At 33.9% G+C, this 18,919-nt stretch overlaps 1 protein-coding gene across 8 annotated transcripts in view; it reads right to left on the reverse strand.

The window, feature by feature from the left end:
- EPHA5 (EPH receptor A5) overlaps window positions 1-18,919 on the reverse strand; it is a 330,826-nt gene that overhangs the window by 78,828 nt on the left and 233,079 nt on the right. For 5 of the 8 annotated variants that reach the window (XM_067736163.1, XM_067736161.1, XM_067736169.1 and 2 more), the window contains one exon: window positions 6,578-6,683. In XM_067736163.1, the coding sequence (XP_067592264.1) occupies window positions 6,578-6,683 (106 nt within the window). The remainder of the gene's footprint in view (window positions 1-6,577; window positions 6,684-18,919) is intronic. The other 3 variants (XM_067736164.1, XM_067736162.1, XM_067736168.1) reach the window with 1 other exon arrangement.

Consider the following 18,919-nt stretch of genomic DNA (forward strand, 5'->3'; position numbering starts at 1 on the left):
GAGCATCGTCCAGCGAGAAATCTCCAGAACAAAACTTTGCAAACCACTTTTGACACGTTCGATCAGTCACAGCACCTTCTCCATACACTGCACAAATCGTTTTGTGCATTTCAGTTGCGTTTTTACCTTTCTTGAAGTAATAAAGCATAATATGCCAAAAATGTTGCTTTTTTCTTCCATCTTCAATATTAAAATGGCTACACAAAAATTCACCAATTTTGATGTCTTTTTTTTTAATGCATGCTGATCTGACAGCTGTAACATACAATCTAACAAAATTGTTTTGAATGAACTTAAAGACAGCTAAGTGTTACTAGAGCCATCTTATGCGAAAAAAAACGAACGAACCTTTTGGCCCACCGAATATATTATAATATATATAAGATATACATATTATAATGGCAATGAGTGTTATAAGAGACAAGCCAGGGTAAGGGATACCTGATGTGCAGAGGAAGGAATAATGGGTCATCATTTTAGTCAGCTCAATTGAGAGAATTAGATTGAGCAAAGAAAGAAGGAGGAAACCATGTTGTTCTCTGGGTCAAAAGAGTTTTAGACAGGATGAAGAGCCAATGCAAAAGCCTTACAGCTGGACTATTTTTACAAGATTCAAGAAACATCAAGAAGATAACTTTTATGAAGTATAAATTGGATATAGAGCTGATACTGAGACATAGTGTTGTAAAATATTACATGTAAAGTCCTTGGAACAGTGCCTAGTAGTAGGTAGTATGTAATTCATGCTAAACAGTATTAAACTTATTATCATCAATATTATTATTGTGTTACTTCTGTTAGGCAAAGATGCTTCTCTGATGGTTTTAGAATGCTACATAGCCTTTAAAAATCATTCACTTTGGAAGCTATTATTCTTTGATATCAAATGTGGGCAGAGCTCTGGCATTTGTCTGAATTAAATAATTACATTCAAGATGTCTGTACAATTATTTTATTTGGCTCCAAATGAGCTTGAAGAAAAGTTTCTAAGTCCAGCATATTTTACTATCAAGCTATTGTTTTCCCTAATATAAGAACTGTGGCAGGCATTTAATAAGAAGTCGAATATTTCTTGAATTAATGAATCATACCATCATTTTGGTCCAAAAGAAAAAAAGTTATCATGAAGGAAATGATTCCAACTTAAACTCTTTTACTTAACCCCAGCTGTTGTAATTCTGTTTATGAAATTCTGTCCATTTATCAGACTACTAATTTAACTTGGAAACACTTTGAAAAAAGGACATTGCCTTTTTATTTTAAATGCCTGGGACTTTTATTGGTGTTTTATGTGCAATAAATGCTCAATATATGTTTGTAATGGATAATTGGGAAGAGTGTGTCATTTACAACATGTTAGACTTTAAGAGACTTGAAAAAAATTACAAAAGGCTAAATTTTAATATTATTTTTAAGTAACAAAAAACCCCAAAAGCAGTGTTTTCATAAATCTATTTTTTCCCCTAAATTTCTGACATGGTCTGAGTAACATAAATTTGTACTTAGCCTCCAAGTACAGTATTAACTGATTTCTGAAGAATTTTTTCCTCAGGAAACAATTTGACATTTCAAATCGATTGAGTTTCAATTGTTTAATGAAAGACAAAGGGAAACAGGATTTAGCATGTCTAACCACAGTATTTGAACATGATCAGAACACGCAAGGGAAGATTTTTTGCCTAGAAAATAGTTAATCCTTTTTATAGGCATTAAACCACTCCTTAGACTAAATTTATCATATCAGGAACATCACAGAAATAAAGTCACATATTAATAGCCTTAGAATCATATCCAAGACTAAGCATCTTGAAAGATTCCTTCTGCCCCTTCAGGAGCTATAAGTTTTTTGGGGTTTGTTTTCCAATTTTAAAATTGGCAAACAGCTTTACCTTTTTTTGTGTTTATATGAAAGATAAGTACACATAAGTGTGGGCATGCATGTGTGTAACATGTGTGTATCTTTAACCTCTCAGTGTACATGTGGAATTAATTGAAATAAAAAAGCAAAGCTCTGAAATTTTCTTAAGATTTAATTAAGTTCATAAGTAATAAAAGAGAAAAAGTATTAAAATATATTCTTTTATCCCAGAGTGTCTATATTGAGCAAGTTTCAAAGAAATAGTTTCTGTACACTGAAAGATGTTTTCCTATACAACTAAATCCTGTTAATTTAAGCTTTATATCAGACTAAGAAAGTGTCCAGTAGTCAATTTTCAGAATGAGGTCCCAAGTTTAAGATAGGGACACAGAAAAAAAGTCAATCTAATAGTATCAATGATTGTCTTCAAAGGAAAGAAAAAGAGAAGGTCAAAGTAGAAGACTTTCTCAAACATGTAACTAAAAGAGTGTGGAGATGACATCATTGGTTGAAAGTCTGATTAAACAATTTATATCTATAAAATCGTATATATAAGAGACAACCTCACAAAATTAGGTTATAATAAGAAAGTTATCAATGTGCAGTGTCATTACTGATGAAAAATTAAAAAACAATTACAAAAAAACAAAAAACAATTACAACACGCTGTGCATATTAGGAGGTTTAATTTATATTCAGCCCAGGGTAATTAGCTCATAGTTTGCTGAGAACAAGTCAATTATTTTGTAGTCCCATGAAAACACCATTTACAAGTAATAGAAAAGAAAGTAAAAAGGATAGTCTGAAACCTGCAGAAAATGCTCTACGGAATATTTAGCACCTTTAAACAAGATGGTCACATGATTTCCAAAACTGATAGAATCCTAAGATGTTACAATTCTTTGTCATTTTTTAAATAGAACTTTCTCCCTTCAGGATCAATCCTTGTCTATTTTATTTTAACTGTGTCTAGGTAAGAAGACTCCAAGAGGTTTCTGCATAATCAATTTTAGCCTAAAAAGATTAGAAAGTCTCTATATTTAATTTATTTTTCATTTTCAATGTATTTTAGAATAAAAAAGTTTATTGCTTTCTTTGAAATAGATTATTCTTATAGTATTCAATGTGTTATATTCCTGATTTTTTTCCTTTGGTCTGAATAAAAATTCAAATTGCCAGTGAATACATACTTTCAATACATAGCTGCTTCTGAGCCCAAATGATGATATAAATTGTCAATGAATATTACATACAGAGGATAGTAATATATTTGCAATATATCAGAATTAAGTCTATATCACCACTGAGTTAAATTATTTGTAATTAAAAGACATTTTACGTAAGAGCAAATATCTGGTTTATAACATATTCAAGAGGTTAAAAGGTGATATAAGAGAGTAAGTTCAAAGTGAGAGTGGAGTCTAAGTGTTATTATGTTTTTGTGTGTTTATCAATCATATTTTAGCACAGTGAAGAGGGAGAAGTATATATAATTCAGTGTCCTTAGAACATTCCCAGAAAAGCCTTTTTTTTCAATAATTTGCTATTGCTTAAAGATAACTCCCAAATTTGTGTTAGGCTTTGTTCACATCTCTTCATTTAGTTTTTCTTTTATTTGACAAAACTTTACTTAGTTAATCAGTATACTCTATGTACTAAGAGGTAGGTTCAATTTTCTTAGTCCCAACAAAAATTGCGAAGTTCATTGCCTTGAATGAGATAGGAAAAGCCTTTCTAGAATCATATCATTTAGCTTTTGAATAAGTATGTTTATATAATACAAACATAAAATAACCTGTTTATGAAAAGTAAAATAAAATGGCCAAATATATTTCTTTTTTTTCTTTTGATTGCCAGTTAACTTTATTTATTTATTGGGAATATACATATCAAGTATATAAAAAGGGGTTTAACAAGCAATTACAAAGGAAATACTTTGTACAACTACCACCCAAATCAATAACCCCCAAAACCCCAAATATGCACACCCCATTTACAACTTCACCGTCATCTTTGCCTGTAGGCAGCATCTAGTTGGGTTTTGCCTTTTTATTTAAACTGACAGTCTCTTTTTAATTGGTATATTTAGATTATTCACATTTAATGTGATTATTGATTGGATTAAAATCTACCACTTGGCCAGCTCTTTTCTATTTGGTCCAAACTTTTCTTTGTTTGGCCAAATATATTTCTATCATAAGACAAATGACCTTGAAATTCAAGAATGTGCATTCAACAAAATGAAGTAAAAGTTTGGTGCAAAGAATTTGCTGGTAAAAAAAATATAAATCTCAAATTGATTTTTAGTAAAGTGTATTTTCCTTTAAATTGCAAATTCCTAGTCTCAGCATCACAGTCTTTGTAATTAAGAAAAAAAATTAAAGTGAATAAGCAATGCACAATTTGTAAGGTATTGCTATTTTTAAAAAGTAATATACTTCCGTAAGACAGTAGATCCAAAATTATCTTACCATGTCTTGGGTTTAGTTATGCTGAAAATTAAGCTTTGCCTTTTGGGTATAGATGTCATTTTTATTTAACTGAGAAATACACTAAACATTTCTATATACTAAAATTTAGTTATTCTTCTATGGTATTTTCAGATAGATATGGAATTCATGTGTGTGTGTGTGTGTGTCTGTGTGTGTGTGTGTGTGTGTGTATGTGTGTGCTAAAGCTATACTCTTCTTCAGCTACCAAATAGTAGGTAGATTGAACCTTCTCTCACTTTGTCTAATGCTGCAGGTGTAACGAAGTGAATTGCTTTTAAGTCAATTTTGTATGTATTAGGGAAAAAATGGGGGGGGCAGGGGCTGATTCATATATAGGTAAGCGAGAATCCTTAGCTGAATGTCATCAGTAAATTCACATTAACAATACTTAGGTTAAACAGATAAAGTGTGCTAAGTCTACAATAAAATACTTCCTATACTTTATTTGTTCTTTAATAAACCTTCAAACACAAATTTATTGGCCTTTAGACATCTGCTCTTTCCTCCATTTTTATTCAGTGGACCCAACAAATAATATCTTCTTATAATCCCCATGTCCCTAAATATAACTAACACTTCCAGATTTATTGGAAAGGAAGAGGCCAACCATTTCTCAGAAGTAAATAATGATATTACAAACCAGCTTTGCAAATGTATCATAGTTATCTACCCTTCTGGGGTAGAAAAGATACATTATCTCGTGGTAGTTTTCTTAGTAGTTACAATTCACTCAATTCAATTATTTTACTTGATCGAAACCTGAGCAAAGTTTTTATGACAAGACTGGTGGAATTAGCTTATCTTCCAGAAAGCAGGGACAATGGTAGATCATTCTCCCTAAGTGACTTCAGATCAGTGGGGCACGAGCTAGCCAGCCTCTGACTGGGGAGGGCTGGCTGTCCTCAACAGAGCACAAACTGTTTCCCAGTTTGTGGGAAGAATTTAGAATTTAGCAATTCTAAAAATGTGTCACTGCTATTCTAACATTAAAAGTAAGCAATGATTTCTTAGGAAAACTTTCAACACTCAAATGACCAAGAACTAGAAGAAAGGGAATTTTCAGAAAAGAGAAAGGATGTTCAAAGGAAGTAACAGTGTTTTATTAAAATAAAATGTCACTACTGTAATTTAAGGATGTAGTCATAAATCTTTTCAGAATACAATATGCAGTATATTGAAAATGTCTAATTCTATATATTTATGAGTTGAATAGGTGCTGAAGAGTCAAAAGTAAATGAGTAAAACAGTACAAAATCAATATGAATATTGATTTCATGACTTTTTTTGGACCTTATAGTATATTTTTGTATATTTGTGCAGGTTTAAATATCTTCATGAAGATTTTCATGAGATTTTCTATAATAGTCTAACACCAAAACATTTTCAAATTGTCAGCTCTCATTACAGAATATCCCTTCTAATAGTGGCCTGGATGAAAAATGAAAATACATTTGTTGTAGGAGTAGAACACACTCATGCTCTTATTTGTTTATTTTTTTAGGAAGGTTTATTATGCTCAGCTCAATGTCAGGAGATACCTTCTACATAAGCTGTTGCTGGGGCTCTACCTCTTTTATTTTTGTTCAAAATGAAAAATGTAGATAGATAATACACATATTAATGTATCTATTGATATAACATTCAATAAAATTCACTTTAAATCAGTATACACTATGATTGATGTATTCAGGTTGAAATCATTCAGAAGCTGAAAATAAATGCAACCATAAAAAAAGGGTGGTTATTTGTCAAAATGCTTGTTTGCGGGTGTGTCTGCTTTGTATCCATCACCCTGTTAGGTAGAACTCTGGCTAACTAGAATTATTAGTTTTATTCTTCTAAAATATCAGACACAGACACAGGCCTTCCCAAACAGTAAAATTGAAGCTTTTGAGAGGATATGTCAATACTTTTGAGAGGAAAAATAAAATTCACGTTAAAATAAACTATATCAGAAAAAGATATGGTTATATTAACGACATAATAAATAATAACAAGTTAATACTATTCTGTGTAGAGAGTATACCTGGAAAAGAGGAATTGTGCGCTTAAAAGTTAGCACTAACATGGACAAGGTAAAGCTTGAGAAATACATCCTACATACAGGTTATCTACTGATATATTGCTCGCCTCATTTGTTTCAGAATGTGCTTAATAGCCAAATGGTCAGATCAAGGTAAGGAAGAGATCAGCTGCAAAAGTTCAGAAGCACAGCTTCCTGTCTTACCTTCCACTGAGGAGGAAGCCAATAACCACTGCCAACAAAATGACTCCCACTGTCACAGACACAGCAATTATAGGAATCTGGCTTTGATCGCTGGATGCTGCAACTGCTGATAGGAGACAGAGAAAATGTAGCCTGTGGTTACAGGGATCATATGCATTCAAATAAGAGCTGCTTAATAGTCAGTAACTAATGCAAGGTTTAAGCAATTCACCCACACTTGGCTGAGATTTCCCCTTATATCTCTTCTCAATGGTGTGTAATTGAAAAGACATCTTTAGGAGAAAATATTTATTCTCCAAATGGAAATTTGAAAGAACCACTAAGTCACTGATTATTTCCTTATCATAAAAAAGAATGTCATTGTTTGTATAGTATTAATTTAGCAATCTTAGGTTTGCAAGACAAAATGGAATTTTGTTTTTGATTTCAAACACCTCCTAAATAGGAGGTGCTAAGTATATGAGATTTGACATTTTTAGAGTTTGCATGTGGCTGTTCTCTAGGAAAAAAAAAAAGTCTCATTATATTAGATAGGACTTTCTCTTATAGATATAGGTTGAAATGTCCAAAATGATGTGGCTGTGACCTCGTATGATATCACTATTTTGAATATAATTTTAAAAACTATAATTTCAAGCAGAATATAATCACTAAATATACTTTATTAGTAGGAACGCTTTTTCAAAAATATCAAGGCATACATTTAGAACTTTGTATCTACAGTAAGATTAGTTTACATGGTCTTTTTTAAATACATGAATTTAGATGAAATATTTTATATTTTAATAACACAATTACTATCATAAGAGGAATATGGACATAATTAGATAGTTGTACCTAAAAAAGCAAGGGACTTTTTCTTTTGTGCTGATAGCTAAGTTGATTAAAATAAGAAACTTATAGAACAAAATAAATTTTATTAATGTTCTCAAGAAACCCTCAATAGGATAACTTAGCATGCGTATTGTTTAATGACATTATTATTTTGATAAATTCAGAGTGGTATGATAACAAATTTTAAGTCACCAAAACTAATAACAATTATGCATCCCCATGTTTTGTTTTTCACAGTCTCTTACATGATCTTGGCCCTATCAATAGTTTTGGGACATTTAAATGCTACCGTTTCTAGTCTTGTCACCTCATCATTGATTCTTTTAACCAAAATTGACTGACTCTCTGACAACCGTCTTACACTGATCTACATTTTCAGCCCTTTCAGATCAGTCTTCAAGAGCTCAATATCGGCAACTAGTGGTTCATGTATGAGGAAAACTACTACTTACAATAGAAATCTATACTCTTCCCCTCCCTCTTCTTGGATAATAATAGTTGCAATTCAAGGTCCCTTTACCCTGTTTTTTCCTATCCTCTGATGTTGAGGTCTGTGGTAGAGAATTTATTCCTGGTGAACAGTATAAATGTCGTAGGGCAAAGCTACCCCACTATCACTAGTAGTAGCCTTCCCCAAGATTTGCTTTATTAATTTCTAAATTCAAATTACTTATTTTCTCAGTCAACTTTCTTTTTGGCAGGTGGCACTGTTTCTAGAGAAAAACATTCAAATTTGGTCCAAATAAGTTCAATGTTATTTCATTTGTGCTCCAAAGCTTTTGATTCTCTCTTTTAATTTCCTTACAAAGTCATCCCCATAATGAGTCTTCCTCATTTTCTCAGTAGACTAATCCATGCTAACTTCCCACATTTTAGAAATGTTAAACTTTATAGATAAAAGAGAGTGATCAAGTCTGAACTCCATGGTTAAATACAACTCTATACCCTTCTTTTGCTTTACCTAACACCCCTGTTAGAATCTTTCTTGTCTCTTCCAAGACAATGATCTTTAAAGATCTCCCTCCAGGGGCTTCCCTGGTGGCACAGTGGTTGAGAGTCCACCTGCCGATGCAGGGGACACGGGTTCGTGCCCCGGTCCGGGAGTATCCCACATGCTGTGGAGCGGCTGGGCCCGTGAGCCATGGTCGCTGGGCCTGCACGTCCGAAGTCTGTGCTCCGCAACGGGAGAGGCCACAGCAGTGAGAGGCCCGTGTACTGCAAAAACAACAAAAAAACCCCCAAAAAAACAACAGATCTCCCTCCAGAAGTGATTATCATTTCCTTACAGACTACCTCTCTTCTACTTACGAGGCTACAGATAATTTCTCTTGGAGAGAACAAATTCTTATACATAAACTTACTGCTATTATTAGTTCAAACTGAATTTGAAAACAGGTCCAACATTTACTATACATTTGGGTTAAGGCAAATTATTTAACCTTGTAAAGTCTCATTTCATTAATCTCCAGTTAGGGATAATTTCCCTGGATCATTATATTTCTGTTTAGAGATAACACTTAGCATAGTGCTTCAACTATTGCCAGCCTTATTTAAATGGAAGATATTACATATACATATTATCTCCTGTTTTATTTGTCATTCTTACTCTCTCCTATTTTTCAGCATCTTGACTGAGTCATCTAGAACCAGCCTCATCTTCTGAGAACCAACATTACTAAATTTACTCTGAAACCTCTCTTCTGCCTTTGAGTTCTATGCATGATATATTTGCCATATGTAATAAGTACTTCTCCATTTACCTTACCATACACTATAATGAGGTATTTGACCTTGTTGAACACACACTACGCCCTTTAAACTCTTCTCTTGTTTCTATACATCAGATGAGCTGTTTTCTCTTTTTCCCACTCTGAAGCACTGCTTTGTCAGTTCTATTGGCTCTGAATTCTCTTCCAACATTTTATGTGTGAGCAATTCCTGATGAATGCTGGTTCTTAATCCTTCCCACTTCTTTCCATCTCTCTTTCTATCTCTTTCCATCTTTCTCCCTTTCTACCTCTTTTTCTCCCTACCTCTCATAGATATTTCTTTGCTCATGGCATCAGTTAACTATAAGCTGAAGAGTCCCACATTTATATCTCCAACTATTATTTGTCTTCAGAGGATCATTCTATTAAAAAAAAAAAACAAACTCTATTCCCTTTATTTGGATTTTATTTTCACATAAAAATAAACATGTTTAAAATCGACCCTTATACCACATCCACCCCTAATGGCATTAAAAAAAAAAGCATCAATAAATAAACATACCATAAATCAAACCAACAAACCAGATGAATTTTATCTTTTTCTGGTTTCTTTTAAGCAGCACTGAATTTTTCTTAACCCCTACTTACACTTAATCACCAAATATTTTTGTGTTTCTTTTATGTTTCTCCCCATGCATTACTTTTTATTTCATCCAACACTCACCTATTTGATTCAAATCTGCTGGAATATGGTTCATATATTTTTTAAGTGCTCCCTTTGACTTCTATGTACTCACATGAAATATCAGAAAATATCACTTTGATCATGTTTCTCTGAACAAAAAGTTAATAGATACCTACTGCCTATGGAAAAAAATTTCCAAATTCTCCATCTAGCATTCAAAAGCCCTTCTAATCTGACTCTAACAAATCTTTCTGGTCTCAATGTGCCAGTTTGGGACTCTGAGAGATAGGGTTTTGGAGGAAGCAGGCATGAATAATCAGAAGTAGGGATCAAAACAGGGCAATTTCAGACTAACCGAAGTATTAATTTTGAGAAAAAATACAGTGCTTAGAAGTGTGAAATGCTTCATTTTTGAGTAATTGCCAAGATCTCTAACTTAACAATGTGCTAAAATGTGCATGTAGGTATAGGATAATATCTTGCAATAAAACAGTTGTTAATGGCATGCCAAAATTTTCAAAAATGTTTAAATTAATATATTTTATGAAAAATACTTTGTAAGTAATGTCAAATCACAAATGTTCATATTTACATGTTTTTATCTGCTGTCCACTGAAATCAGATCTTTTTGTATAATAGGCAATTAAATAAAGGGGCTGTGAGAAAGAATTTTAAAAATTTATTTTCATTTATTTTTATTTATTTATTTATTTATTTGTTAGTTTCTGCTTTACAACAAAATGAATCAGTTATATATATACATATGTTCCCATATCTCTTCCTTCTTGCGTCTCCCTCCCTCCCACCCTCCCTATCCCACCCCTCCAGGCGATCACAAAGCACCGAGCTGATCTCCCTGTGCTATGCGGCTGCTTCCCACTAGCTATCTACCTTACGTTTGGTAGTGTATATATGTCCATGCCTTTCTCTCGCTTTGTCACAGCTTACCTTTCCCCCTCCCCATATCCTCAAGTCCATTCTCTAGTAGGTCTGGAATTTAAGAAGACAGGAATAAAGACATAGACCTATTTTCATTTATTTTTTAAAAGTTTGCAGCATTCTTTTCTGAAGTTAGCTTCCTTCCATAGGCTTTCTTTCTATTTTTATTTTTTGAATTGTTGAATTTTCTTTTATTTTTTTAAACAGCAGGTTCTTATTAGTTATCCATTTTATACATATTAGTGTATACATGTCAATCCCAATCTCCCAGTTCATCCCACCCCTGCCCCAACCCCCACTTTCCCCCTTTGGTGTCCATACATTTGTTCTCTACATCTGTGTCTCTGTTTCTGCCTTGCAAACTGGTTCATCTGTACCATTTTTCTAGGTTCCATATGTATGCATTCATATACAATATTTGTTTTTCTCTTTCTGACTTACTTCACTCTGTATGACAGTCTCTAGATCCATCCACATCTCTACAAATGACCCAATTTTGTTCCTTTTTATGGCTGAGTAATATTCCATTGTATATATGTACCACATCTTCTTTATCAATTCGTCTGTCGATGGGAATTTAGGTTGCTTCTGTGACCTGGCTATTGTAAATAGTGCTGTAAAGAACATTGGGGTGCATGTATCTTTTCGAATTATTGGTTTCTCTGGGTATATGCCCAGTAGTGGGATTGCTGGGTCATACAGTAATTCTATTCTTAGTTCTTTAAGGAACCTCCATACTGTTCTACATAGTGGCTGTATAAATTTACATTCCCACCAACAGTGCAAGAGGGTTCCCTTTTCTCCACAACTTCTCCAACATTTGTTGTTTGTAGATTTTCTGATTATGCTCATTCTAACTGGTGTGAGGTGATAACCTCATTGTAGTTTTTTTTTTTTTTCGGCAAGTGGGCCTCTCACTGTTGTGGCCTTTCCCATTGCGGAGCACAGGCTCCGGACGCACAGGCTCAATGGCCACGGCTCACAGGCCCAGCCACTATGCGGCATGTGGGATCTTCCTGGACCGGGGCACGAACCCGTGTCCCCTGCATCGGCAGGTGGACTCTCAACCACTGAGCCACCAGGGAAGCCCTCATTGTAGTTTTGATTTCCATTTCTCTAATAGTTAGTGATGCTGAGCAGCTTTTCATGTGCTTCTTGGCCATGTGTATGTCTTCCATAGAGAAACGTCTATTTAGGTCTTCTGCACATTTTTGGATTGGGTTGTTTGTTTTTTTAATATTGAGCAGCCAGAGCTGTTTATATATTTTGGAGATTAATCCTTTGTCCGTTGATTCACTGGCAAATATTTTCTCCCATTCTGAGGGCTGTCTTTTCGTCGTGTTTGTAGTTTCCTTTGCTGTGCAAAACCTTCTAAGTTTAATTAGGTCCCATTTGCTTATTTTTGTTTTTATTTACATTACTCTAGGAGGTGGATCAAAAAAGATCTTGCTGTGATTTATGTCAAAGAGTGTTCTTCCTATATTTTCCTTTAAGAGTTTTATAGTGTTCCGTCCTAAATTTAGGTCTCTAATCCATTTTGAATTTATTTTTATGTATGGTGTTAGGGAGTGTTCTAATTTCATTCTTTTACATGTAGCTGTCCAGTTTTCCCAGCACACTTATTGAAGAGACTGTCTTTTCTCCATTGTATACCCTTGCCTCCTTTGTCATAGGTTAGTTGACCATAGGTGCCTGGGTTTATCTCTTTCTATTTTGTTCCATTGATCTATATTTCTGTTTTTGTGCCAGTACCATATTCTCTTGATTACTGTAGCATTGTAGTATACTCTAAAGTCAGGGAGTCTGATTCCTCCAGCTCCATTTTTTACTCTCAAGACTGCTTTGGCTATTCGGGGTCTTTGATGTCTCCATACAAATTTTAAGAGTTTTTTGTTCTAGTTCCATAAAAAATGCCATTGGTAATTTGATAGGGATTGCATTGAATCTGTAGATTGCTTTGGGTATTATAGTTATTTTCACAATGTTGATTCTTACAATCCAAGAACATGGTATATCTGTCCATCTCTTGCTATCATCTTTAGTTTCTTTCATCAGTGTCCTATAGTTTTCTGAATATAGGTCTTTTGTCTCCCTAGGTAGGTTTATTCCTAGGTATTTTATTCTTTTTGTTGCAATGGTAAATGGGAGTGTTTCCTTAATTTCTCTTTCAGATTTTTCATCATTAGTGTATAGGAATGCAAGAGATTTCTGTGCATTAATTTTGTATCCTGCAAATTTACCAAATTCATTCACTAGCTCTAGTAATTTTCTGGTGGCATCTTTAGGATTCTCTATAAATAGTATCATGTCATCTGCAAACAGTGACAGTTTTACTTCTTCTTTTCCAATTTGTATTCCTTTTATTTCTTTTTCTTCTCTGATTGCCATGGCTAGGACTTCCAAAACTATGTTGAATAATAGTGGTGAAAGTGGGCATCCTTGGCTTGTTCCTGATCTTAGAAGAAATGCTTTCAGTTTTTCACAATTGAGAATGATGTTTGTTGTGGGTTTGTCCTATATGGCCTTTATTGTGTTGAGGTAGGTTCCCTCTATGCCCACTTTCTGGAGAGTTTTTATCATAAATGGGTGTTGAATTTTGTCAAAAGTTTTCTCTGCATCTATTGAGATGATCATATGTTTTTTATTCTTCAATTTGTTAATATGGTGTATCACAATGATTGATTTGCTTATGTTGAAGAATCCTTGCATCCTTGGGATAAATCCCACTTGATCATGGTGTATGATTTTTTTAATGTGTTGTTGGATTCTGTTTGCTAGTATTTTGTTGAGGATTTTTGCATCTATATTCATCAGTGATATTGGTCTGTATTTTTCTTTTTCCGTAGTATCTTTGTCTGGTTTTGGTATCAGGGTGATGGTGGCCTCATAGAATGAGATTGGGAATGTTCCTTCCTCTGTAATATTTTGGAAGAGTTTGAGAAGAATGGTGTTAGCTCTTCTCTAAATGTTTGATAGAATTCACCTGTGAAGCCATCTGGTTCTGGGCTTTTGTTTGTTGGAAGATTTTAAATCACAGTTTCAATTTCATTACTTGTGATTGGTCTGTTCAAATTTCTATTTCTTCCTGGTTCAGTCTTGGAAAATTATACCTTTCTAAGAATTTGTCCATTTCATCCAGGCTGTCCATTGTTTTGGCATAGAGTTGCTTGTAGTAGTCTCTTAGGATGCTTTGTATTTCTGCAGTTTCTGTTATAATTTCTCCTTTTTCATTTCTAATTTTATTGATTTGAGTCCTCTCCCTCTTTTTCTTGATGAATCTAGTTAATGGTTTATCAATTTTGTTTATGTTCTCAAAGAAACAGCTTTTAGTTTTATTGATCTTTGCTATTTTTTTCTTTGTTTCTATATCATTTATTTCTGCTCTGATCTTTATGATTTCTTTCCTTCTGTTAACTTTGGGTTTTGTTTGTTTTTGTTACCCTAGCTCCTTTAGGTGTAAGGTTAGATTGTTTATTTGAGATTTTTCTTGTTTCTTGAGGTAGGCTTGTATAGCTATAAACTTCCCTCTTAGAACTGCGTTTGCTGCATCCCATAGGTTTTGGATCATCGTGTTTCCATTGTCATTTGTCTCTAGGTATTTTTTGACTTCCTCTTTTATTTCTCCAGTGATCTCTTGGTTATTTAGTAACGTATTGCTTAGCCTCCATGTGTTTGTGTTTTTAACGTTTTTTTCCCTGTAATTGATTTGTAATCTCATAGTGTTGTGGTCAGAAAAGATGCTTGATATGATTTCTATTTTCTTAAATTTACTGAGGCTTGATTTGTGACCCAAGTTGTGATCTATCCTGGAGAATGTTCCATGCACAGCTGAGAAGAAAGTGTAATCTACTGTTTTTGGATGGAATGTCCTATAAATATCAATTAAATCTTTCTGGTCTATTGTGTCTTTAACGCCTGTGTTTCCTTATTAATTTTCTGTTTGGATGATCTGTCTATTCATGTAAGTGAGGTGTTAAAGTCCCCCACTATTATTGTGTTACTGTCGATTTCCTCTTTTATAGCTGTTGGCAGTTAGTTGCCTTATGTATTGAGGTGCTCCTATGTTGGGTGCATATATATTTATAATTGTTATATCTTCTTCTTGGATTGATCCCTTGATCATTATCTAGTGTCCTTCCTTGTCTCTTGTAACATTCTTTATTTTAAAGTCTATTTTATCTGATATGAGTATTGCTACTCCAGCTTATGTTTGATTTCCATGTGCACAGAATACTTTTTTCCATCCCTTCACTTTCAGCCTGTATGTGTCCCTAGGTCTGAAGTGGGTCCCTTGTAGACAGCATATATATGGGTCTTGTTTTTGTATCCATTCAGCAAAACTGTGTGTTTTGGTTGGAGCATTTAATCCATTCATGTTTAAGGTAATTATCGATATGTATGTTCCTATGACAGTTTTCTTAATTGTTTTGGGTTTGTTTTTGTAGGTCTTTTTCTTCTCTTGTGTTTCCCACTTACAGAAGTTCCTTTAGCATTTGTTGTAGAGCTAATTTGGTGGTGCTGAGTTGTCTTAGCTTTTGCTTGTCTGTAAAGCTTTTGATTTCTCCATCAAATCTGAATGAGATCCTTGCTGGGTAGAGTAATCTTGATTGTAGTTTCTTCCCTTTCATCACTTTAAGTATATCATGCCACTCCCTTCTGGCTTGTCGAGTTTCTGCTGAGAAATCAGCTGTTAACCTTATGGGAGTTCCCTTGTATGTTATTTGTCATTTTTTCCTTGCTGCTTTCAATAATTTTTCTTTGTCTTTAATTTTTGCCCATTTGATTATTATGTGTCTCGGCACATTTCTCCTTGGCTTTATCCTGTATGGGACTCTCTGCACTTCCTGCACTTGGGTGGGTATTTCCTTTGCCATGTTAGGGAGTTTTTCGACTATAATATCTTCAAATATTTTCTCAGGTCCTTTCTCTCTCTCTTTTCCTCTGGGACCCCTGTAATGCTAATATTGTTGTGTTTAATATTATCCCAGAGGTCTCTTATGCTGTCTTCATTTCTTTTCATTCTTTTTTCTTTATTCTGTTCTGCAGCAGTGAAATCCACCATTCTGTCTTCCAGGTCACTTATCCGTTCTTCTGCCTCAGTTATTCCACTACTGATTCCTTCTAGTGTATTTTTCACTTCAGTTATTGTATTGTTCATCTCTGTTTGTTTGTTCTATAATTCTTCTAGATCTTTTTTAAACATTTCTTGCTTCTGCTCGATCTTTGCCTCCATTCTTTTTCCAAGGTCCTGGATCATCTTCACTATCATTATTCTGAATTCTTTTTCTGGAAGGTTGCCTATCTCCCCTTCATTTAGTTGTTTTTCTGGTGTTTTATCTTGCTCCTTCATCTGGTACATAGCCCTCTGCCTTTTCATCTTGTCTATCTTCTGTGAATATGGTTTTTGTTCCACAGGCTGCAGGATTGTAGTTCTTCTTGCTTCTGCTGTCTGCCCTCTGGTCAGTTTGAACCATTTTTTAAGTTCCTTTCAGTGATTCATTTGTGAGATATTTCTTTTTTTTAATATAAAATTCAGTATTATTTTATAATTGGTTTGTAACTGGAGTATGATTGCTTTACAATGGTGTGTCAGTTTCTGCTTTATAACAAAGTGAATCAGCTTTACATATACATCTATCCCCATATCCCCTCCCTCTTGCATCTCCCTCCCACCCTCCTTATCCCACCCCTCTACGTGGTCACAAAGCACTGAGCTGATCTCCCTGTGCTCTGCGGCTGCTTCCCACTAGCTACGTATTTTACATTTGATAGTGTATATGTGTCCATGCCACTCTCTTCTCATAGGAAATAATTCATCAAGATTTTTTACTATTTATTCCTTTGTTTGCCCTGATAGCATCAATAATATCTCCAACTACATCAGCTAAATTTAAAATATATAGAATTTATGGGATACTATCAATACCTTCATACTTGTTCATTCTTTAGCAGTGGTTAAAAAAAAAAAAGTAAGCCCAGTATGATTCATGATTATCCTTTTACATTTTGTTAAATTTTTTAATATTTAAAGATATGAACCTCTAGTCATGCATATTGTCTATTTTCCTATATATGTTTATTAAGAATTAGTTGATTTATAATGTAGTTTTGGAAGAATAGCTGCAGAATGTTTTGGGAATATTTAAAAGTAAATTTTGGAGCAATGAAACATACTACCATTAAAAGGATGTTAATTATGAAAATTAATATTCTTTAGTAAATAATATGTTTCTTTTTGTCAATTATTATATATTTACATCATCCCTGGAAACTTTAAGATAGTATCTGTTGAGAAATATTATTGTTTTCCCGTATTTTGCTTCCCCCACTCCTGGTTACAAATCCATATTACATAAATATTCTCTAGATACTTGCTACATATTTGAATCATTGATTTAATCATTGAGACTAAAGAGTTTTGTTAGAGACAGATTATAAGAGTTTCTAAGGCCAGGGTGAGAATTTTGGATCTTTCTCACACAGCAAAAAGTATCTGTTAACTTTCTTTATCAGGAGAATGTGATCAAAGTTATAATTTTTGATTTGTAATATGAGTACACAGGAGTTGGGAAACTTAAAACAGTATGGCAGTCAAATAAGCACATGAAACGATGCTGAACATCATTGGCTATTACAGATCTCAAATAAAACCACAATGAGATACGACTACTCCCCTGTCCAAAAGGACAAAATAAAATAGTGACAACACCAAATACTAATAATCATGTGGAGAAACTGATCACTCATACATTGCTGGTAAGAATGTAAAATGGTACAGCCATTCTGGAAAACATTTTGTTAGTTTCTTACAAAATGAAACATGCAATTACCATAAGACCCAGGCAATTGTATTCTTGGATAGTTATCCCAGGGAAATAAAAACTTAGGTTGACACAAAAATATATACCTGAATGTTCATAGCATTTTTATTGATAATAGCAAAAACTGGTATCAGCCCAGATATCTTTCAACAGGGGAATGGTTAAACAAACTATGGTACATACATATCATGGAATACGACTCAACAATGGAAAGAAACAGATTTGATATGCACAACGACTTGGATGAATCTACAGGGAATTATGCTGAGTGAGAAAAAATTCCAAACTTAAAGGTCATGTACTGTATGATTCCATTTACAAACCATTTTTAAAATATCAAGATTTAAAAATGGATGTTTAGATTTTAGTGGTAGCCAGAGATTAGTTATGGAACAGGAGTTGTTAGTGAAGGCAGTAAGTGTAGTTATAAAAGAAACAGAAAATATGAACAGACCAATCACAAGTAATGAAATTGAAACTGTGATTAAAAATCTTCCAACAAACAAAAGTCCAGGACAAGATATCTTCACAGGTGAGTTCTATCAAACATTCAGAGGAGAGCTAACACCCATCTTTCTCAAACTCTTCCTAAAAATTACAGAGGAAAGAATACTCCAAAACTCATTCTATGAGGCCACCATCACCCTGATACCAAAACCAGACAAAGATACTACGAAAAAAGAAAAATACAGACCAATATCCCTGATGAACATAGATGCAAAAATCCTCAACAAAATACTAGCAAACAGAATCCAGCAACACATTAAAAGGATCATACACCATGATCAAGTGGAGTTTATCCCAGGGATGCAAGGATTTTCAATATGCGCAAATCAATCAATGTGATACACCATATTAACAAATTGAAGAATAAAAAAACATATGATCATCTCAATAGATGCAGAAAAAGCTTTTGACAAAATTCAACACCCATGTATGATAAAAACTCCCCAGAAAGTGGGCACAGAGGGAACTACCTCAACGTAATAAAGGCCATATATGACAAACCCACAGCCAACATCGTTATCAATGGTGAAAAACTGAAAGCATTTCCTCTAAGATCAGGAACAAGACAAGGATGTCCACTCTCGCCACTCTTATTCAACATAGTTTTGAAAGTCCTAGCCATGGAAATCAGAGAAGAGAAAGAAATAAAGAGAATCCAAATTTGAAAAGAAGAAGTATAATAGTCACTGTTTGCAGATGACATGATACTGTACATAGAGAATCTTAAAGATGCCACCAGAAAACTACTAGAGCTAGTCAATGAATTTGGTAAGTTTGCAGGATACAAAATTAATGCAGAGAAATCTCTTGCATACCTATACACTAACAATACAAGATCAGAAAGAGA

The sequence above is a fragment of the Pseudorca crassidens genome, chromosome 4, assembly GCF_039906515.1.
Source record: "Pseudorca crassidens isolate mPseCra1 chromosome 4, mPseCra1.hap1, whole genome shotgun sequence".
NCBI lineage: Eukaryota > Metazoa > Chordata > Mammalia > Artiodactyla > Delphinidae > Pseudorca > Pseudorca crassidens.